Source organism: Phlebotomus papatasi, chromosome 2 (genome assembly GCF_024763615.1).
Source record: "Phlebotomus papatasi isolate M1 chromosome 2, Ppap_2.1, whole genome shotgun sequence".
Taxonomy (NCBI): Eukaryota; Metazoa; Arthropoda; class Insecta; order Diptera; family Psychodidae; genus Phlebotomus; species Phlebotomus papatasi.
The window spans coordinates 79,857,405-79,882,483 of NC_077223.1; the positions used below are offsets into that span (position 1 = coordinate 79,857,405).

The 25,079-nt window shown below is 31.9% G+C and overlaps 1 protein-coding gene across 1 annotated transcript in view; it reads left to right on the top strand.

The window, feature by feature from the left end:
• The first annotated feature begins 2,441 nt into the window (after positions 1-2,441).
• LOC129804590 (la-related protein Larp4B) overlaps positions 2,442-25,079 on the top strand; it is a 39,000-nt gene continuing 16,362 nt past the window's right edge. The window contains exons 1-4 of the mRNA XM_055852072.1: positions 2,442-3,203; positions 16,265-16,514; positions 16,909-17,049; positions 17,150-17,365. Of these exons, the coding sequence (XP_055708047.1) occupies positions 2,755-3,203; positions 16,265-16,514; positions 16,909-17,049; positions 17,150-17,365 (1,056 nt within the window). The 5' untranslated portion in view covers positions 2,442-2,754. The remainder of the gene's footprint in view (positions 3,204-16,264; positions 16,515-16,908; positions 17,050-17,149; positions 17,366-25,079) is intronic.

The window sequence follows — 25,079 nt, forward strand, 5'->3', positions numbered from 1 at the left end:
CGAACATCCAAAACCTTAAAGCACATTTTCTCCACTTCTCAATTTTATAATTTTGTCGAATTGACGGGAAAGATTAAGAAACTCCAATAAGCTTATGGTAGCTGAGATTCTTTACAACCTCGGTGACTTCGAAACTCTGGGTATTTGCAATTCGGAATGCGAGAAAATTCGATTGTGAGTTGAATTTTCTGGGTAAAGAATCGCATCTAGTAATCTGTTCTTGTCGGTCGAAATGAATAAAATTGGCTCGACGCGATTGTTTACCCCAAAAATTCAATTCACAATCGAATTTTCACACATTCCGAGTTGCAAGCAGCTCGAGTTGCACGCAATTTCGAGGTTACCTGTAAAGAATCTCAGCTACGATAAGCTCATCTGGGCTTATTACTGATTATTTTCTATTTTAAATTTCATTGAAATCGGTTAATAAATATTAGAGGTAGAATCTGGTCCATTTGGATATAGTAAGGGTCAGAGTACAGTGGGTTGGGGTAGAGACGAATGGGACTCATTGGTAGAAAGATTTCGATCTTAGATACAATTTATACTAACATGTCGTCGAAATTGCTTCGTTAGTACAGAAAATATGATCCGGTCAAGAAATTTTCGATTATAGCTCAGGTCAGGGAACATCGAGGGAGGAGTGCGACCCAAGTTGGAAAGGTCTCGACCTCAGCTACAACATACAGTAGACTCTCGCTAATTCGGCTCTTTTAAGATCGGGATAATGTGATTTTGTATTATTAAGAGATTTTTATGACATTTACAACAAATATGAGTATGTAAACTTAATGAGTGTGCAGATGAATAAAAAAATCGTTGTATTTCAAACATTTTCTATTTTTTGTGTTCCTCGAGAACAATGAATGGACTTTCGGTTAAATCGGATGATGTTAGGGTGTAAGAAGGGTTATTGTACTCCAGGAGAGCTTTCCAAAGCACCAAAATTTTTAAAATTCTGACGATTAGAACCGGAGATATGGCTATTTGAAAATTAAATTTTCATGTTATATTAAACAGATACTAAAAATTTCTATAAGATTAATTAGATAAACCCCCTTAACATATTAAAATTTGAATTAAAGAGGAAGATTTTATTTGTTCGCTATATCGGAAATTGAGTTTTTTGGTTTTATGAGGGATATGTATTGTCTAACCTTCCTAAATTGAAAAGTAAAACAAGAAATTTATAGATTTTCGAGAAACACAAAAAAAGTAAATTTGATAATGGAAGTTAAACAAAACAATAATATTTAGCCTGTAAAATTTAACTGTAATGGCTCCCGGCATACCTTTTAGATCAGGGAAATTTCATGAAGTCGAAATTTGCATCCTTTTCATTCTCACATGTTTTGTATATGTCTATCTCATTCTCTCGCACTCTTGTTATCTTAAACATCACTCCAAATTCAATTTAGCTCAATCGAATTTAGTATGCGAAAGAATGAGATAGTCATATGCAAAGCATGTGAGAAAGAAAGGGTTTCGAATTTCCACTTCATGAAATTTTCCTGATCTAAAAGGTGTGCCGGAGCCATAAAGAATAAAATTGAACTTTGTTCAAATAAATCACACTAAATAAATTTTTTTTCTTGGTTTTAAATTTAGAAAAATATAATGTTTAGTTTTTTTTTTTAGAAGTTTTGCGTTAAGACTATTGTCATTTTTTTTGTCTGCTTACTTTTAATAATTATTTTGTAGGGGAAGGTGGAGCTGTTTTGAGCTGTGGGGCTACATTGATATACGATTTTCGCATATTCCTAAAAGAAAGTGGACTTACAATTATTTTATTTGGTTCCACGTTTGTTTTGTAGGACTAAACTGCATTACCCCTAGAAATATGCATAAAATCAATCAATGTAGTCCCCGCAGTACAAAGTAGCCTTATCTTCTTCTACTAAATAAAAATATTTCGGCTAAATTTTTATACTCTGCAGAATCGGAGATGTTTTTATAAAATAGAATGCCTTTTGGCAGATTAGAATGATACAAACTATTTTTTTTTTAATCGTAACGAAATTATTATGAATATAGAAATGCATTTCTGTTTAAATTTCATCTCAAAGATTATAAATCTTATTCTGTTGCTTAACAAAAAAATGAATTTCACATTTTTTTAAAATATACAATATATAATAAATATTCAGTTACCGATTTATGAAAATCTTTATAACAATACGTTGATATGCTTATAAAAAATAGTATGCGTGCTACAAAATAATAAAAACAAAAAAAAATTGTCTAAATTTCAGTGATTTAAAAATGATGCATTACTATGGTGTGGTCAATTTTGTAATTTGATGAGTCAATGGCTCTGGAATTTCCCTCTTTCTCTCACTCTGCCTTCTGAACAAGAGTGTCAAGAAGTTAAGAATTTGTATGATAGTGATGTCATAGGCAAATGTATAGCAAATAATTGCTTTAAAATTTCCAGTTGAAACAAACAAGAGTGGCATGTTATCTTGGGGAACAAGAAAAATGAAACTTGAACATTATCACGAGTTGTTGAGAGATTGTTGATTATTTTTAAGCCAAATCCCATTCTCAAATATTTTCCTAGAAATACGATATCGTCTTTTTCAATGCTATTATAGAGAGAATTTTCTGTGCAGAAGTGACGATTTTTTTTCTGTTTTTGTACTTTAGTAGCGATATTTTGTGTTTGAGATAATGAAGTAATTGAGAAGTTTATCGAGTGGATAAGTAAAGTTGTTGTTTTTTTTTTTGATTGGGTTATTTAAAGGATTCGGTTATATGAATGGAGCGACGGGAAAAATGTCCACTGGTGCAGTGTATTCCAGTCTGCCTGAATCGACGTCAGCAACTGCCATGATTGTGAGCGGCGGCATCGATCAGCCACCACCGGTAGCACCTCTGGTGGCCACACCGGTAGCTGTTATAGCACCGGCCGCTGCCGCCGTCTCGGCTCCCGACTATGCCAATATGAATGGTGTCGTACCAATTGCCACTTTGACTGAACAGACAATGACGGCGCCACCCGCCGTCGCTACTGCCGCCGCAGAATATTACTATACCGTGGACACTACCGGAGCTGCAGCGGCCAGCAGCAGTGAAAGCTCAAGTGCCGCCGCAGGAGGATCCACCACAACGACAGCCACGGCCACAACGAGTGACGGTGGCACGATGCCACTGGAACAACTAAAGCAGATGCTCTCGTCGCAGCTGGACTATTATTTCTCTAGGTGAGTCTCCCATTCAATATTCTCAAATACATAAAATATAGGTAACAATGAGATCCAAATGATTATTCACTGAGATCCTTGCAATTTCACCCTCATTTTCAATGGTGAAATTCTTCCCTTCTCTCTTGCTTGATGCCAATACCGAGAAAAGGTATCGTGCATGAGGCATTCCTCTGCATCACAGAATGGGGCTTATTATTAATAGAAGAAAACACAATTGAAGAGATTAGGAATAGAAGGTATTGCACAAAATGCCTTTGGAATTGTTTATTGGCTATGATAAGGTTTTCATGCAATTTATTGTTTGATGAAAAGGCTAACATGAGAGCAGTACAGTTGAAGCAGCCTTTTATAAAAGAACTCCATGTTTGGTCATATTCACCAAAATAATTAACACAGGCTACATTTCGTTAGTTAAATAAGTATTTATCGTAACTTCATTTTTGTGATTTTGAGATATATACATATAGCGTAATTTTGTTTATTAAACGCACTTGAGAAAAAGAAACTTTTATAAGCCCAATTAAAATTATTTTAAACAAAATTTATCATAAGTGCCCTTAATTAAGAAAAATTTATCAGAATTTTTCGTAACTTCCATTTTTGGGGAAGTTACGACAAATTTCCATAGCGGTTACCGGTTTCGAAAAACCGGTTAACCGCCCTATTTTGGAGGTTTTAAAACCGGTTTTTAGAGATGAAATCGGTTTAAAACCGTCTCCTTCCAAGAATTTAAAAATTTCTCTTAAGCTTTAGTTTATTTCTTGAAAATCAAGATACACTGCAAAATATTTCCTTGACTTTAGGAGGGAACCTGAAGTGCAATATGATTCTAAGTGTAATCTATATTATGGCAGTATGTTAGTAATATATGAAGGATAATAGTAATGGGTTTCCTGTACGTTTCTTCCCTTGAAAAGAATTATTTACTTAAAGGTTATCGGAAATTATTTCAGGACTTCTTCACTAGAAAATATATTATCTTTTAAACCTTAGTTAAATATTTACAAGGCTAAAAAATCAATTGCATACTGAGAAAAAATTGTAAACGATTTAATACAATCTTGTAAAATATTGTTTTATCTAGAAAAGTAACAAGATGTTTACCTCTCCCTGTCTTCATAGAGATTTTTATTGAATCTTGCTATATTTTAATTTAAATACATATCTTATTAGATCCAAATTCACCAAGATCGTTATACAAGATTCTTGTAATTTTTTTGTCACATTCTGGTATTTATTAGTTTCTCAACCAATGGAGTAAAAAACAAAAAAAAAAGTTTACCTTTTATAGTATTTCATTTTTTTTAATGCCAATGGATTTTTTTCTATCAAATTATTTGTGAATTTGTGTAAATTATAATAATCATGATTCTCATGATATATAATACCAAACATTGTGCATCGGTGTGTTTTCTGTAGAGAATAATCTAAAAAATAGACTTTAGAAAGCATTCCCGATCGAAAATCTGGATTTTTTTGCTGAAAAAAGAATAATTTTTTCAATACTTTTACAAGATTATACATAAAACACTTTATAACGAACATAAGGTTGCGATAAATCTTGGTAACTATCCTTCCAATATTCTTTTTTCATATTTTTGCAAAAATTATTATTTTTCCTTCACGATTCAAGTTTTCGAAACTTAAGTTTATGGTTTAATAAGATTAAACTAGTCATAGGAATTTAAAAATAAAGAGGAAAACTCTTTTGGTTTGTTCGTTAAAACGTTTTCTATATTTTTTTTTCATTTTCTAAGATCTAGAATAAAATTTTTAAGTATTTCTTTATTAAAGATTTTCAAAAATGAAAAACATTTATAGCCAATTTAATATTAAAATATAATAAATAAAAATAAATAAATAAATAAATAAATAAATATAATAAATAAATTGTATGAAAAAATGGTTATTTTACGGAAATCTACATTGTATTAGCTTTTCCACGGTACAATATTATTGGAAAAACTCCTAGTAATTTTCTGCACTCTGAAATTTCCTGAACTATTTTAAATACAAAATAAAGCAGTAAAATAAATAAGTCCTAAACTAACTGAGAAAAAGAATATATTTATGTGTTAAATATTACATTAAAGTTGAAGTTCTGAAAAATTGCTTAAAATTCCATATTGTGATCCTAAATTTGAAACCGGTTTAAAAGCGGTTAACCGGTTTCAGAGCAATCCAAAATCGGTTAACCGATTAAAAGCCGGTTATTTGGAATCACTACTCAAAAGTACTTTCACATCATCTACTATTTACCGGTTATCAACCGATTTAAACCGATTCATAAAAATCTCAAAAGAGATCCCCAAAATAGTTCTATAAGAGTAATAGCATTGATTTTCGGGCGAAACTTACTTATCGGTTCATAACCGGTTCATTATCGGTTTAGAACCGTTATGAACCGATTTATAAATCACTCAAAACAGTGCCCAAAATACACCTTAGGAGCAATATAATTGAATTGAATATGGACCGGCGGTTCATTACCAGTGGAGCACCGATTGGAACCAATTCAGTTCCATCGGAAATACCAAGACATTTGAATTTGAAACAATCCTGGATTTACTGCTCTCTCCGTAGAGTTCGAGTAGTAAAATTTTGGTCCCTCAAGTTTTACATTAATAGTGTTATGATTTTGGGGCGATGGTAGAGTCTTACAACTCGCATAAAGAACTCACTAGCCAATATTTTTCACCGAGAAAAGTTTCGGTGAAAAGACTTTTCATTGACGATTTTTGCTGTTTTATGCCAAAAATCTAACAGGAATGCTTCTTAGAATTCTTCTTAGGTAATTTCATGGAATTTCAGATTTTTTCAAAGAAATCAGCTTCGAGATTATGTCATTCTAGGAAGGTCTTCGAAATCCATAAGTCGATATATCTTATCGTTTAAATTTTATATGGGTCAAAAGACTAAAAAGACTAAAAAATGCGAAAAACAGTATTTTTAAAATAAGGGCTATTACCGTTACTTTACCGACTTATCACCGATTGTTACCGATTCAGTCGGGTTCAGAATTAAAAGATCAGTAAAAAATCCAAATTTAACGAAATTCGTTGAAAAATAAGCTCTGCAGGGTGTTTGAACTTTGACCTTGAATAATCCAAGATGGCGAATTAACCGGTGAAAGGAGTCTAAGGACGAAATGTTGAGCTGGATTAACTACAAAACATATCCGAAAATCATTGAAATCGCTTATGCAAATTTTGAGATAAGTAAAAATCATGTTTTTAAGGGGATGAAAGGGGTGGACGATGATTTGAGTGATTTAGTTCGCTAGAGAATGTTGACTTGTGGGGGGGGGGGGTGTCACTGAAGACCAGAAGTCAATATTTTTTACCGTTTAGCGGCCAGGATCTTGAGAAGTTGAAAAGAAAATGGATTGTAGAAAATGTTCTCTCTTGGAGTTTGAGCAGTAAAAATTGCTCGGAAAATTACACCAATATGCAAGCACAGGTTTAGTTTATATAAATATAATCCATTCGTATGTAAACGTACTCATTAATTATGTCACTTAAATACAAAATTATCAATTATTTTATATTTCGCAGAATTCGTTAAATTTTTTACTCTTTTAAGATGTTTTTATAACTATTTGCCGTTTCTTACATAAATTTCAATATTTTATTCAATAAAGTGAGGAATTACAATGCAAGACCCTTTCTATCCTAAAAACCCCGACAATTCATAAACGTAAATTGAAATAAAGAATTTTTCGTTTGCTTGTTAGTGCGATTTTACTACCACTATCGTGAAACAAATGATTCTGTAATGTTCTTTAGATTTGCTTTTGATACGACATTATAGATTATCTTAACCCTAAGTCGAAGATTAATATAAGTATAAATTGTTGATAAATACTGGAGATATAACCAATGCAAATTTGTAGGTCAAAAATGACTTACGGAGTGAAAATTTCGATGTTTATTTAGATGAGTTTATCTGGGTGAGTTGAGGATTGATAAACTTCGACATTTTGCAATCGTAAAAATGTTATTATTTGTAAAAACAAATTTACTCTTGCAACAATGTAACTCAACTTCTCTCCAAAAAAAAAATCATTTTACACATATTAATTTATGAATTTGAGACAATTAACCTTAATAATTTCAAGAATTGGGGCAGAAGCTTCAAGAATGAGCTCAAAGTGAAAGTTGAATATTTAGTGTCAAAATTAGGGATTTCCAATTATGTATATATATCACTGGCTAAGTGATGCTTCATTAATTCCAACTTTACTTAAGATTTTCTATTCAAGGTTTAAAATGTCCTCCTAACTAACTTTGGAATTAGAGAAAACTTTTTAAAATTTTTAACATATCTATTTCAGCTTCTTTATTTGTTAAACTTCAATTTAAAGACTCAAAATAATTTGACATTTTTAAACTTAAAGTTGGAATGGTGGAATGATGACTTTTCGATACTATCGAATCGATAATCTGTTAGATTAAGTGAATGATGATTTTTTATGCATTTTAAGGCCACTGATTGTGACATTCTTAATAAAATGTGAATGTTGATAAATATTAATATTAGCTACAAAAAGTACAGCCATACTTAATTTTTTTTAGAATCGACAGTTGATACTATCAAAAAGCAGTCATCATAACACCCTAGTCAGAGTACAGCAAATAATGTGCTAGGTGTTTGTGTAAATATCGGGAACTATGGTCAAAATAGGTCTCATGACCTAAGACCTGGGTAAGGGGGGTTAGGGAAGGGGGGATACAAAAAAAAACACCCTAGTCTTTAAATATCGCTCTGAAGATTTATCTCACAATTTAGGGGATAGTTACTCGGCTAACACATAAAGTAGGGGAGACTGGGGCAAAAAGTCACAAAACGGATATTTTATTTTTTTACAAGCTATTCGAGCGCCTCAGAAGCTTCTATTTAGCGCAGTTTTATATGAAATTTACCGCTCTACAACTTTGTGAAAGTAATTTTCCTCTATTTTGTAAGGAAATACGTTTATTGAGCCGATTTCTAAAAGATAATTTTGTGACTATTCTCAAAAATGCTGGGGCAAATAGTACCAGGCATGGGGAATTATCATATTTTGATTCGCTTTATTACGGGCTTCCGTAAATTTGAAAAAATACCTAGAGGACATATTTTCATAGAAATTTTATTCATCTACACCTTTGTAAAACACCGTTTTCTTTATTTGAACGAGAAAAGCGCTTTTCAAGCTATTTTAGAAAAAAACACACAAAAGACTGCAAATCGTTTGACCAATGAAAACAACAAGCGGCGCGGCACGGCAATGACGTTTCTTTTCGCCGTCAGACATCAGAAATAGTTTCGGTTTTTGTTACTTTTTACCCCAACGTGGTCATTTTTAATAAAAGGATTTCTGGAGAAGAGTATCTTTGTAAAATTACAAAATAGATAGCGGATTCGTATTCAAAGAATCCAAAGTATTTAGGAAATATTTACCAGTGCATCAATTTTAGAAAATAAGTAGGTAATAATTGATATCTTCTGCAAGCAAAATATTTCAAAAATAGGGCTAAAAAATTTCGATTTTTTTTATTTTCTAAATTCCTTGTTTGAATTCCAAGAAACTTACGACATTGAAGAAAGTCTATGGAGGCTATCTATGGAAAAAAATTCAAGCCGATATCTTTTTTATCTTGGAAGACATTGAATTTTAAATTTTTTGATTTGTGACTTTTTGCCCCAGTCTCCCCTATAGTTGCTTGGCCGAAGTTACACTCAAAGTGGCCGAAATTGAAAGCTAGTCGAAATTTAGTTTTGTAAAAGAGTTCAGGTGGGTGATACTGTTCTTATGTCAATCAGAAATCTTTCAAGTTTTCTGAAATCTGAAAAAATAGAACATTCTTTTTCACGAATTATACTTACCAGTCTCCCCTAGTGAATTGGTGTATTTACTTAAATGGTGGAATTTTCCTCAGAATTGTACGAATATTTTATGCGTGAATTTTTGGAAGTAGTTCAGTGAATATTTAACCCAGAAAATGTACTAAATTCATGTTTGAGTCAAATTTTAATTGAACCATTAATTCATCACACGAATAATAAAATGGTTTTCTTCACAACTAACATGTCAAAGATGATGGAGAGAGATGTAAGAAGCTCAAATAAAATTGAATATTGATCGTGTAGAATTTCAAAATAAATACTAATAGCGTATAGAATGGTATATAGTAAATACAGAAGAATATTTTTGGAGAATATTTAAGTGTAAGACGGAAAATTTTCAATAAATTATAGAGTGAAAATATGAGGTAGGAAAAGGTAAAATGTGCGGTACATTAGTCTCATGTTCTGCTCCTTATACCTCTTTTGCCTGGTGTATACTACTTTTGTGCATATCCTAAAAATGAATTTAAGTGAAGGTGAGGAAGAAAAGATATGTAAATTTTGTCCTCTTTTCATGTTGGAATTTTAACATTATTTTTATGACTTTCTTCACATAATAAGATTAGGTGTGCCCTCTCTCAGTCTGGGTACTCTCTTCTTCTATTGACAATGTGCAAATGAAAAAGGAGGTGTTGAGATGTCGGACAATTTGGACTTTTTTTTTTTGCAAAAGAATGAACATGCAATTTGTTATCGATAAAAAAAGGGGTAGAGAAGATCTTGGGTTTATGAGCGGATATATTACAGATTCTTCTCTCGTTTTCTTCTCTTAAAGCTCATTTTGAGGCAAGCAGAAGTTTGTAATTGTAACCAACTACTACATTTTTCACTTGGCATTCGTCCAGCAAAAGAATCATTGTTGTATTCCAAGAGTTTCGTCGTATTTTGTCGCATGTCTTACTTTCTTTTATGTAATACACTATAAACCTTCCTTTTAAATTTAAGAGAATAGAGAAAGAATAATGTAGATCGTATTTAATGGACACGGGATTTAGTGCAATAAAGTTATTTTCTTAATGAGAATGAAGCTTATATTGAGACTAAACATATTACTAAATTCTCATATAGAGCAATTTACCGAAACTTCAATAACACAAAAAAAAAAAAGTTCAAATTGCAGAGTTTCTTGCCTCATCACTTGAGTAATATCAGTTGGCTAACAAAAGAGAGGATTAATGATACGAATAATTCTAAATGCAAAATCATTATATTGCGAACCTTGAAAATATTCCATCTCTACACAAATTCTAATTGTGTGGAAGTGTGCAGAAAAAAAAACTGTGGATATAATTTATATTTAAAAATAGATATTGAGTGAGTAACTTAAGAATGCTATAATGAAAATTGTTGAGGAAGCAGAAAAAAATTACAATTGAAATTATTGAGAAGATTTTTCGCAAAATTGTTTTCGATGAGAAATATATTCAAAAATTTGATATACCTTCAATCAATCTCATAAATCAGACACAAAAAAAACAAAACAGAACTAAGAAGTCAAAATATCCTTGTGAAATATAATATTTATTAAATTTTCCTGTCATGTTATTTTTGTGATGAGAATATTTCTTTTTTTTTCATCTGCAAATACTTTCATTAATATATTTGTCAATTCTCTGATGTTGTGCTATATTGAATTTATCATTTTATACTTTCATTGTGGAATTTTCCATGCTATAATTAATGATATTATTTCATTTTATTTTCAACCTTTTTTGTCTTCTTTCAAGTTCTCAATGCAAGCTCTGTGTTTGGTGCTTATCGCTAATTCCTAAGTGTTACTATTTTCATTTCTTCTGAACTTTACATATTGCGGGGATTCCCAGAATTGATAAAAACTGCACATTTTTCTCTCCTTGAATTGTTTAAAAATGAGGAGAAAGACTTCTATTTCAATGCTTTTTATTTCAATATATTTTCTAAATACAGTAGAACCCCGCTATAGGCCATCGCTCTATAGTCCACAATTTATCGACCGTTGATTTCAAAACATTGATTTTAAGTTAGGATAAATGTCCTATTCAAAACCATTTCCAGACGCTTTAACTTTGATAGAAGATTCAACGCATTAAGTTCATATTTTTCTGTAGAGAATTACATAAATTTGCTTCTTGACTCTTCTAGAATGTTACTGTTTTTAGTGAAAATTCTTTAAATATAAATTGAAAACTTCTTAAATACAAGAAAAATACGCGAGTGTAAAATACTTCTATTTGAAACATATTAATCTAAATGGAGACATAGAAAGTTTCTAATTGGAGACAAATAGTGTAAGTGAAACCGCAGCGAAAGGCTTTCAAAATCATGTTGAGTTACTCTTGAGCGCAGGATTTGTTCTTATTCCTGGTCTTTTCTCCTTTCCCATCTAATGGCCTCTACACACTAGTAGAATTTTTTTTTAAATGGCTTTTTAAAGAAAATTTCCATTATCCTTGTAGGCAGAAACGTCGGAAGTTTTTAAAAAAGGCAATTTTTGACGAAAATTTCATCTAGTGTGTAGAATAAAATAAATAATTATAATTAAATTATGTAATTTCACATGTAGTTTCTTTTACCCCGTCATTTATGATATTACTGCTCGAACTTCACGGAGAGAGCAGTATACAGTGGCGGCCAATAAAATAGAATCACTCCTGAAAACTTGAGTTTTTTTTTAACTTTTGTTAATTTTTTTCCACGTAAATGTCCTAATTCAAAACCATTTCCAGACGCTTTAACTTTGACAGAAGATTCAACACATTAAGTTCATATTTTTCTGAAGAGAATTACATAAATTTGCTCCTTGACTCTTCTAGAATGTTACTGTTTAGTGAAAATTCTTTCGATATAATTTGAAAACTTCTTAAATACAAGAAAAATACGCGAGCGTAAAGTGCTTCTATTGGAAACAAATTAATCCAAATGGAGACAAGGGAAAGTTTCTAATTAGAGACAAACAATGCATAAGTGAAACCGCCACGAAAGACTTCCAAAACCTTGTTGAGTTGCTCTTGAGTGAAGAATTTGTTCTTATTCCTGGAGGGGAAATCTGTAATGCTCTGGGAATGCCATATGACAAATTGGGTTCGAATCTTAGGAGAGCTTTTTTCGAAAATGCGATTCTGTAGCCGTGACATTGTCATTTCAGCTCTCGTGGCATTGTCAGAAGTCACATATTTGAGATTTCTGGCAATTCAAATGACAATGAATTTTGTTAAACAAATCAGCCAAGACGTACTGTATTTTCATAAAATCATCAAGTAAAGGGATTTGTTAAAAAAATCGACGAATTGCATTTTCGAACTCATATGATATGACAAAAAAAAGCTCGATTGGCATTGTCAGGTTTCGAACTCACGTATGATAATGCCACGAAAATTTCAGAATTTCCCTACTGGTCTTTTTTTTTTTACTTTCCCATCTAAAATAATAAGAAAATATCTCCAAAAAAATCATATTTTTAGGGGTTTCCTAATGAAGCATTTGCAGACACTTCAGAAAAACCCTTTTTGTTCACGAAATAGGTAATTATTTCATTTGAAAGCATCACGTACCGTTAACAATAAAGATTAACACTTAATTTAACCAAAATTAGCCTGAAATATGACATAAATGTTAAACAAATCGAATAAACAACAGTCACTTTATTGTGTTTTTCATTGGAAAACATGGTCGATCTATGAAAAATTCGATGGTGAAAAGGTACACCTTTAAATTTTCTGAGAAATTAATAAATTAAAATTTGTGAATATGAGTGGATTTTCGCTTTATTTGGAGCAAAATTAACTAAATAATGAAACTGAGGTATAGAAAATATATAAATATAGTAATTTAGTACTGTATTTATCATGAAAACAGTGACGTTTCCATTTGGAGTAGCAAAAAATTTCCATTTGGAGCAGGTTTTAAATTAGCTTGATTTACCCTAGGTAATGTTTTTTAGTACTCGACATGCAATGTTGTCATAATTATTTTAATATTTTTGGCAGACTTTATTGAGTAGTTGTGATAATTGTGATCTATAATCAAGAAAGCGAGGACAAGTACCACAATCGAAAAGAAAGTGGAAGCCGTCGAGTAATTTCAATACTAAAAGTCGTTAATAATTTTAAAAAATGACGTGCGACCCAAGTGTCAAATCTGGAACCAAATATGGCCTATAGCGAGACTCTACTGTACTTTTTTTTTCCTTTCCACCTTTTTAATTCATTAACAATGATCCTACTTGTAATTTAGTGTTGTTTGTTCACTTTGTGATTGATAAGAAAACCAACCATATATTTATTGTGCGGCAACGCAAGTTCACTTGTCAGATTCTTTCTATTCTTAGTTATTTATTGCAGAGATTGTCTTTTTGAATGTAGAGGTAGTAGATATTGTGCAAATGAAGTCGTTTTTTGAAGTGTTTTTAATTATTTGTAAAAGAATTTTCTACAGTACTCTTTATCATTCACTATATGCGTCACGAAAAAAATAACTTTGAAATATACTTATTGAGAGTATTTCTATAAAAGTCAATAATTTAAAGAGAAAATAATATAAAAAAAACTCAAAACATAAAATTTAATAAAAGATCCACACTGAAAAAGGAGGTTGAATTAAGTATTTAGGAACTAGGTGAATTAATGTTTTTTTTTTAATCATCCAAAAACTACATTAACGGAGTCATTAAAGATTGCAATACAGATTAGAATCTCTGAAAAACAATTAAATTTTATTAATTTGCATTTTTAAAATAAAAAAATAGCCTTATAGACATTGGCGCATGCCGGCCTTTCGTCGTTTTTAGTGGTACTGATCTAATGAACAATAATGAACAATTTGAAAGCAATAAAACTATCATGCAAGTTTTGGCAAGGACAAAATAAAGAGTTTCTCATTGTAACCACATCCAAATCTGAGTCGTAAATTTTATAATAATTAGACACATTTTTGTGAAGATTTACTTTATTGACTTAACTATCAAAGTTTAATATTTTACTGCGTATTTTACAAATTTTTTCTGCTCGAATTCAAAGACAGAGAGCAGTATATATGTATAAATCCGCTTTTTTCAACTTTTCACCGGTCTCGATATAAGGAAAAAATAACTTTTTAATTTTTTTCTTTTTACAAAAGAATTATCCTTGTATTCTATAAATGTTATTTATGTATTAAAAAAAATCATATCAAAAATAAATGTTATCCAACAGATGATAATTTTTCATCGTCCAAAAGTTTCTTGACACATTTGTAGAACTTACTCAAAATGATCAAATACATGCAACTAACTTCTTTATGATTATACACTGCTGGTAATAATCATGCTCCACTTTTTCATACTGAAAAAACTTTGAAAAAAATTTTTTTTTGGAAAAAAATAAAAAAATCATTTGAAGGTATTTTCAAACCGATATGAAAAATTGGCATTTGAATTTCATACTGTTAGAACTGTGAGTACTGTTATAGAATCTTTATCAAAATGGCGATTTTCGGGTGGCAATAATTATAGCTCCACTCAATAAATTTGGCTCCAGGGTATTTATTTTCAATCAGTGAAGTTCAATATCTTTTATAAATTTTATTAATAACTTTATTAAGGTAATTAGAATCATTTTTATAAATTTTTTCATGAATTTTGCTGAAATTTTGTAAGAAAAATGTTTAATGAACAAAAATAAAGGATTAATTAAGGTCTTGAAAGGGATGGAAATTGACAACCAAAAACTTTCCATAAAAATGACAAGATCCTATCACCTTTCATCCGAATTTGTCCATATAGCCGACATATGTGGAGCTCAGAGGCAAAATGACGCATATCCTATGCTTTAGCCATAGGATATGTGCCATTTTGCCTCTGAGCTCCACATATATGCATTTTAAACCACTCCCAGGGCTAAAAATCTTTTTTTGTTAGAGGCAAAAATGTGCAATTTTCCGTGTTGCAGTCGAAAAAAACAAGTTTTCTACCGAAATTTGATGTAAAACAATGCTGACTGCTTAGGCGGGTCACCGACCCGCCACAAGTCAGCATTCTATAACCCTTTAACGACGCGACCGTTTTCGCTGACCGAAAATCAGCAATAAAAATGAAACCGATAAACAAAACTTGTGAAATGTCTTACATCTAACCTCCGAAAAGCCAACAGAGACTGATTTGGTGTATTTTTTGCCTCTATGAACGATAGGGACAAAAATAGCCCAAAAAATTAAATAATTTTACTGACGATACCACTATCAGATACTTTTCACTATAATGAAAAATATTATGTTTGAGTAATTGTATCTTATTCCAAAACGGTTTTGCTTAAAAAGAAATTGGAAGTATAAAAAATAAATGAAATAAATTTTCAATATGAAAATTTAAAAATTTGTCATTTTTTGCGCTTAAAAATTTACTGTATAAGGTAAGGGAAGTATGTATCGGCCAGTTAAGAAAAATGTTCCATAATTTGCTTAAAATATAAGCTCTAAACCAATTTTTAGCATTTCTAAATATGCCAATTGGAACTATAGTATTCCATTTATCTATATCTCTACATTTGATTTCTTAATATTTAGAGAAATTATTAAAAAATTGGTAAAATGGCAACCATGCACCGTGCGTATTGCATCGACCATATGAATTCAGACGAAGAAGAATTACGTACAAACATAAGAAAAAAAAAATAACTGTAGGTAGTCAGGAAAAATTATTTTCTTTATGGGACACCGGTGTTCCAATCGTCCTTAAAAGATTAACGAGCGAACTTACCCAAATCATCCGAAATCCTTCCATCCCCTTAAAAACATTATTTTTTGACTTATCTCAAAATTGGCCCCAGTGATTCTGCCCATATTCGGATAGGTTTTGAAGGTAGTCCAATCGAACATTTTGTCCTTCGGCACTTTTCACCAGAAAAATAGCCATATTCAATTTATTAAAGGTCAAAGAGCCTAATTTTCACCGGGCTTGGAAAAAATTAATGTATTACAATAACAAAAAAAATCATAAAACTTTTATAGATAAGGGTTTTTGTTTTCTTCAATTTCTAGCATTCAAATTAGTTTTTACTTAATTTAATTTCCATGCAAATTATGGTGATGCGGAGGAAGGGAGAAATAGAAATGAATAATAAAAAAAAAAGAAATAAAAACGTATTGAGTATTTCAGTGGGTAATTCCCGTATTAATTGTCTCAGTCTCATATGATTTGTGTGTTTTTTCCCTTGCAGAGAGAACCTTGCAAATGACACGTATCTAATCACACAAATGGATAATGATCAGTACGTTCCAATATGGACGGTGGCGAATTTCAATCAGGTGAAGAAGCTGACAAAAGACATCAAATTGATCACAGAAGTGTTGAGAGAGTCACCAAATGTTCAAGTGGACGATGAGGGTCTCAAAGTGCGTCCAAATCACAAGCGTTGCATCGTTATTCTGAGGGAAATTTCCGATCATACACCTGTTGAAGATGTCAAGGTAAGAGCGGTATTTTTTTTTCATACAACTTTTCTCTTATCAATGTTCCTTGTACATTGCCTATATGTACACGGAGAGAATAACAATATGTCTGTTTCTATCGGGTATGTCTCCTCTGATAAAGACTTCGAAGAGGGAATAGAATTTTTTCGATCGGGTTTTTATACGGTTGTTTTTGCAAATAGATATTAAAAGAAAAAAATTATCGGAGTGTTTGTGATTTTTCTTTGCTTTCTCGATGGCACGTGCTTAAGTGAAAGGGAACAAAAGAGGGAAAGATGATTAAGAAAAAAGAATTGTTTTAGATATTTATCTTCAATGTCAAAAAGATTTATTTCTTAATAAATTAGAAGAAAAAAAAATTAACAAACTTGCTTTATGTGTTTCATTGCAGAATTTATTCAACAGCGAAAATTGTCCCAGATTCATATCGTGTGAATTTGCTCACAATAATTCCTGGTACATAACATTTGAGTCGGATGAAGATGCACAGCAAGCCTATAAGTATTTGAGGGAAGAAGTTAAGGAATTTCAGGTGAATTAACTTGATGAATAGACATTAGAAAAATTCCATGAGAATGTTTTCGGGATGAAAATAATGTATTTTGGTTTATTTATTTTTTTTTTTTCAATAGGGTAAACCTATAATGGCGCGGATTAAGGCAAAACCAATGTCACACAGAATTCCGATGACTCCTGTGCAGATGCCAATTAAGAATGGCTATCGAACAACACCACCGCCAGGTGTCTATGATCCATCGGCAGCGTACACGGCTCAACAGCGATTTGTCTACTCGAATGGTGCTTCAATTCCTCAAGGGACAGTTCCATACACTGGTCAAGTTGTGTTTGTAAGTACTTCAAATTTTATTTATCCCCTGAAATATAAAAAAAAGAAAATTTTTATAAAAGTTTTTTTTAAAGATTCTCATAAAATAAAAGAATTGAATTTTAATAAATATTAAAGCGGATAATCAATAAAAAAATAGATGGCAAAGCTTCCCAGCTTTGCGGAGTGCTCGAATTCACGAGAAAGAGCTATCCATGTTTTATCTCTTCGCATGCTTTTTGGGTACATACCGATTTACTACTGATTAAATTGATTGCTAAATAAAAAGAAACAAATCCAAAATTAAAAAAAAATTGCTTAAGAAAAGCAGATTTTAGAATATATTACCATGAGTAACAAGCATACAAACAAATACATAAGTACAGTAGAGCCCCGCTATAGGCCATGTTTGGTTCTAGATTTGATACTTTGGTCGCACTACCCAGCGAGCACCAAATGCTTAGCGATTTCAATTCAGCTAAAAAAATATATATATATATATATATTTGCAGCTGAGTTCTGCTAACCTTGAAATGACACTAGCGATCGCAGCGGCAATTAGACAAAGTTGTTCTTTTCCTCCAATCGAGTGAGAGACTTTAATGAACTTGGTTTTTGTCTTCGCTGAGGTTGCCGGGATGGAGTAGAAGCTAAATGTAAACCCTTTCCATTATTACAATTTCATGATTCTTGCAATAACCACATTTAACATTAAAAAAAAGCAAAAAAAGTAAAATTCGCAAAAATTTTAAAAAAATAATATTTTTAATATATTTTGAATAATATGTATTCTGCTACCTTTTCCGACCAATTTAATTTTTGTATTGTTTAATTTTATCAAAAAAAAATTATGAGTCCATTTAGGGTAGAGTCAGTACTTTTTCGCCAGTAAGCCCTTTTTCGCCACCTAAATTAAAATCACATTTTAAGAAAATTATTAGTTCGTGGAACTACGAAATGAGTGTTATTTCGTGACCTCTAGCCAAATGAATCAGAAAACCATATCAGATGCTCCACCGACTAGATTATTTGCAAGTTAATTAAAGAAATTGTCGACAAGGTTAACAGTCACCAAAAAAATATGGAGTTCTTAATAAACTTGTCAACGCTCAGAGAAATTGTCTTGCATTATTTTATGTTTTTTTCAGTACAGTATTCGATATTTTTTCACTGAAAGTCAATCCGTTATTAACTAAGCTTTGTTCTAATATCATTTTTTTAATAATGTTTTTCAAAAAAAATAAAGAAATACGGATGTGGTGAAATAGGGCTTACTTTTCTCGGTTGTGTAAGTAGTTTTCGCCACTCATTTTTCCAAGCATTTTACAAGTGGCGCTCCTCGCGGAATTTAGTTGAAACAGGCGTAATTTTCAATTGATTTTTGTCGCAAATAAAAAATGTGCAAAAAATCATTCGAAATACTCTAATAATTGTATAATATCGGTGTTAAATAAGAAAAGTACAGTGCCGTGTACTTTTGGGGGTTTTCGAAAGCAGCTGTTTCTTAAAAATCACTTGAAAACAAGTGCTTACACAGTGGCGAAAAAGTGTTTACAAAGTGGCGAAAAGTATTGAAACATGCATTGTTGCAGGAAATGTATTTTTTCAACTATGCCCAAAAATTCCCGGAAAGTCTCCTGGTTCATTAGATAGACAATGCTTCAAAGCACTTGTACACAAAAATTTAATTTTATTTTGACAAAAAGTGTAAGAATTATAAGGGTGTCAAACCTTAAGGTGGCGAAAAGTACTTACTCTACCCTACAAAAAAAAATATATTACATATATATATATATATATATATATATATATATATGTAATATATATATATATATATAATACACTTAAATTAAAATTGCATTGCCAAGAATTCTTGTCCGCTTATTTCAGAAAATTAATAACCAAAGAAATTCTTAGGAATTTTCAAGATATTTTAACATTTCATGAATTCTAAAAACGAGAAATATTGAAAAAACTTCGGAAACTCATTTAAATACTAAAAGACTAAGAACATATCAAATTTAGAGCCTATATCATTTTCATTTAATGGTACAGTCGACGCAAAATGATTTCCATCTAATTGGCGTATTTTCTTGACTTTAAAGGCATTTAAAATCTCTCTTTTAAAAAATATTTACACGTGTCATTTTAATTTAAAAAATAAATCATCAAATCGAATAAATTTTTGATTTAAAAAAGAAAATGTGCAGTATTAAGAAAAGCAAAAATTTGTTAATTTGCTATTATACCGCGATAATAAAAGTAACTTTTTGCGCAAAAATGCGCTTCAGAAAATTTATAATCCAAAAATGTTTTATTAGACCAATACAGCATTGGTATAATAAAAGTTTTGCTAATAGAATTTTTTGTAGTATTTTTAAAACCATCACTGAACTTACTAAGTACGGGAGCCACATCTTTTAAAAAGGATTTTTAATGCTTCTGCAACTTTATTTACCATAATAACTTAAATATATAGAAAAATCCAGTTTCGCGATCAATTACAATAGTTGTGATCGAATGTGAGCATAATACATCGATAGCTAGGAAAAATGCCAATATTTAATTACAAAAATTGAGGAAAATATGCATTTTTCAAAAGAAAAACATATTTTTCATTCATTCATTCATTTTCATTCATTTTCAACCGCTTATCCCTATTGGGGTCGCGGGCCCATGACATCCAAATTAGCAGCCCACGCTTGTCGATCCTCCGCCACTTCAGGAAGATGTTCGGGTTCGATCCCGAGGCGTTCCAAGGCAAGATTCTGAATTTGATTCAGCCACCTTGTCCTAGGTCTGCCTCGAGGCCGAGGTCTCCTCACAATGGCTTGCATAGCTTTTCTGGGGAATCTTTCTTCATTCATGCGTTGAACATGTCCATACCATCGAAGTTGTGATCTCTCAACCCGAAGAAGCAGCTCCTCGACTCTTAGTTCCTCACGAACGGCCACATTCCTCACTCGATCTCTACGAGTGATTCCCTTAACCGCTCGAAGGTACCTCATCTCGGCAGCTTGTACTCGCGATCTTACCCTTTCGGTCATTACCCAAATCTCATGACCATAGGTGAGAATAGGAATGAACACAGCTTTAAAGACCGATAATTTAGCCAATTTATAAATAATGAATAATTTTATAACCCCTAATGAATATTTCCTCAGAATAAAATTTTTTTTTCTCAAGAAAATAATGACGCAATTCACTAAAAATGCAGAATTTTTGGTCGGGAGTATGTTTAATACTCCTATTTGACCATTCTCTATAGATAGCATACCGCAGCATAAATATCCTGTAACAATATAGGTAATAAAAATCGTGATTCCCCCAAGTTGGTAAATAATTTCAGGGGAAATTCCAAGTTCATTTTGAGAGAAAAAGAAAAAAAAATGAAAGAGAAAATCTGCTAAATGGTTTCCCGTGCCATCTACCGACATTGTTTAGTTCTGCCATCATCCGCTGCGAGCGCTAAACAGTGCTATTTTCATGTATTTGCTTAGCACTTTTTGTTCGAGAGCTGCTGACTGGCCAGCACACCGATTCAGCAAAAAAATGCTGAAAATGCTTTTTTCTGATAACTGTGATCGCTGGGTATAGTCCATGTCATTTTTTTTTTTAATTATCAACATCTGTTAGTATTGAAATTGCGACGGCTTCCACTTTCTTTGCGATTGTGGTACTTGTCCTCGCTCTCTTCATTATGGATCACAATTATCACAATTACTCAATAAAGTTTGCCAAAAATATTAAAATAATTATGACAATATTGCATGTCGCGTACTTAAAAACACAACCTAACTTAAAATCAGTGTTTTGAAATCAACGGTCGATAAATTGTGGACTATAGAGCGATGGCCTATAGCGGGGTTGTACTGTAATTATGCTAAACCGTCTCTCAGCTAATCGTCAGGTCTGTCGAGTCCCTTAGTTTAAGAGATATTAAGCTCCAAAGAGCGACCAGCCGGAAGGACGGACGGGAACGGTTTTTAACCATCCATTCCATATATTCGTGATCAGGGTTGGCCAAACACATTCTGGCAAAGTTTGGGGCCGATCGGAGGACATGAGATTTTGTTAGGATTACAGTAGGTGAAATTGTTGAGAATCTCTCCTAATAAACTAAAAAAAAAACATTGTTTTGTAGGAGAGGGGGGGGGGAGGTGGTGATGAAACAAAAAAGACTGTCATAGATAATATTGAGTTATGGGGGGTTCGTCGAAGACTGGAGGTCGATATCTCTTACCGTTTGGCCTCTGACCGTGTCACAAATTGAAAAAAAAAATGGATTATATACTACTGCTTTCTCTGTGAGTTCGAGCAGTAAAAGGTATCCCAAAATATACATTTTTGTGGGTAAAGGGTAGGGGTCAATGAAAAATAAAACTCATGTTACTGATGAACTGGTTTACTTATGAGGAGTCTTCTGAAGACCCCAAGTCGCTATCTCTAACTGTTTTGTCCGCTTGAATTGTATAACAGTTTAAAGATAGGCAAAATAGCATGACGTAATTTTTCACGAAAAGAGTAGGTGCCTAAACTCAAGATTTTACACCCTATACTTAGTGAACGTTCATACTTAGTTCACCGTATACTTATAGTTCAATGGAAGAAAAACCTATAAATAAGAAGTATTTAAAAATGATTTCAGTGAAGAATTTGCTATAAGTTCATTTTTAAAGCTGCATAATACAATCTTTAAAAAAAACACTTCCAATCTGGCACTCAATATTCGTCATACGTGCGAATATTTTAAATGCAAATCAATGTTTACTCATATGCTTTTAGCTGTCAGGGTGAAACCTTTTAATTGAACAAAAAGTCTTCTTGGAAGCATCACAAAGACCAAACTTCCGTAGAACTTTGTCTAAAGCTCTTTAGCAATACAGCAACCTTTTAGACACTCCATAAAAGATATAATATTTGATATTCTCAGAAAATACTTCATTATAAAATACGAATAATGTAATTTTGCTTTTTGCAAAGAGTACTCATCAGATAACATCTCTAATATCAGTGAAGTTATTATAAGAAAGAGTATATTCTATTATTAGCCAAATGGTTATTTCGCAATTTGCAGAGTTCAATTCTCCACCTTGTTTTTTTTTGGCATGTTTCCCCCCTGAAACACTCAATGCATTCTGTGCGCGTTGGATGGTTATTGAAAATGATGATTTGGCGATTTTTTTTTCAATATATACTGCTGAGAAATGAATCGTCCAAAATGAATGTAAATAAACTCAGAAAAATGCGCACACTTCAGAAAATACGCATAAACTTTTGCAAAAGATTGTGTAGGGTGAATTCACGCCTATCCGCAGTTTTTTCCCTTTTCCGAGCCGAGCAGTAATATTGCTAAGCTGAGATAGAACGTTAAGTTCAAACTAGAATGCCTTGCTATCTACACATTTATTGAAACCTAAAAAGACACTGAGAAATATCTCTCTTTTAAGCCAATATATTTTCTCAGGTACCTAATTTTTCGTTATAATTTTGGCGTTTCTAAAACTATAAATCAAACTGTTAGAGATAACGACTTAGAGTCTTCAGAGGACCCCTCAATAAGTCAAACTTTGAATGATTAGCTAAACCTTCATTTTTCCGTCATCTGTTCCCTTCCCTTTCAAAAGTATGACAAATAAAGTTTCCTTAGTATAAAGGTCATAAGTTTGAGTATAGCGAAAAAGTAGGATGATGATCTTCTACATATCGTCAGTTAAATAAGCATTTATCGTAACTTCATTTTTGCGATTGTGAGATATATACATATAGCGTAATTTTGTTTATTAATAGACGCACTTGAGAAAAAGAAACTTTTATAAACCCAATTAAAATTATTTTAAACAAAATTTATCGTAAGTGCCCTTAATTAAGAAATATTTATCAGAATTTGTCGTAACTTCCATTTTTGGGGAAGTTACGACAAATTTCCATACAAAATTTTCAGTAATCAGCATTTTCCGTAACTTCTTTTGCTCTTTTGTGTGGCTTGTAATTTGCAGCAAAATGCAATATTTTTCATTAATACGTTCACAAACTCTTCTAAATATCCAAAGACAGTGCGACTAAGTGAGAAAAAATCCCTGCCCATCTGTCATTAATTCAAAACAAAACAAGGGACACGGCGCACAAAATTTATTCAATAAAAGTTACGAAATAAAAGCTTTTAGTGACAGGGATATCAGTTTAATTGACTAATTTAGCCAAATAAAGGCGCTTATTATCACAAGAGTAATTGAAATTGATATAATGCATTTTAAAAAATTGTCGTAACGTCCAGGATTTCCATACATTCATTGGACGTTACGGCTTTATAAACGATGGAAGATACGATAAAATTTTATTGTGTTTCATCGGACATAGGGTAAGTGTGCCAAATTTCGGCATAGTTGCATATAAGCACCGAAGTCCTAAGTTTGAAATGCAATACTTTTAATTCATATTGATATTTTTTGTTACTTCCTTTTCGGGAAGGTTGTGTGGAACCTAGAAAACTAGTTTATTATCTTTGTTTTCTTTAAATCACTTCCTAAAATATTGAAAAATAATAAAAATATGGGCATTGCTTTGGGTAGTATTTCGGCCACTTTGAGTGAAATACCGGCCACCTTTTTTCTGACCACCTTTTGTAACGGAACGGATAGAAAATTTCAAAACGTCAAGCGGAACAAGTTTAATACGTTTATATGACCCACAAGCCCAGAGATCTTCTGTGTAATTTGTCCTGAAGACCTGAAGAGTAGCATCTCAAATTTACGCACAGATTTCCGTAGCAATTTGCCCTTCCTGAACTCTTCCAAGGCATTTTCCACATCATCTTTTTCACAGAAGCGATGGTTTTTTCTCTGGACATTGTAGAACTCAGAAATTGAAAAAAAAACATAAAATGAATAGGAAATTTAGGAAAGCAAAAGATGTTGCCGGAATAGGCAACACTACCTCACCGGAGAGACGCTCACAAAGTATATACTTGTTCACGCGAAATACGGGATCTAGCTGGGAAATTTTACGCGAAATTTAAAGATTGATTTGCTATTAAAATAAACAGAAACAATCTTTAATGAAAACTAATCAATTTTCATGAAAAACACCGAAGGAAAACCTTTTGCACTTCACCACAAATCGTAAGACTGCTAGAAACACAATCGATCTGTCACATTTTTTTTGTAAGACTCTTTCTACACTGAGTTTTTACAACGCAATTTAAATTCAAATTATACCAAAAATTTAACGGTCTTTGTGTTAATACATCCTAAAATGAATAAATATTTAAAAGCAAAATGAATTCATTGACTATTCGAAGATTACATACATAATTTTAATTTATTTATTTCCATGGCCGAAATTACACTCAAAGTGGCCGAAATTAGAAGCTGGTCGAAATTTGGCACACTTCCCCTATATCTCAATATCTCAGCTTTTGAATCATTTTATAAATAGTTTCTTGAGCTAACTTACAGTTTATTAGTGCCACTTTTATTATTTTGACTCAAAAGTATCACATTCGGGGCTCATTTTTAAGAAAGAAATAAAGCTAAACTGAAAATTTCGTCTTCTGAAAAGTTGTACGACAAATGCTGATTTAACTGACGATATCTAATGCATAATAAAATTTAGTGTTCCAAAATTCAATGATGTTTTAGTATGTTTATTCTCTTTGGTCATAAAGAAAGAAGTTTCAGCGAAAGTTTTTCAAAAAAATGAGTGCGTACAGAACACCCAAAGACTAAATGGCCATT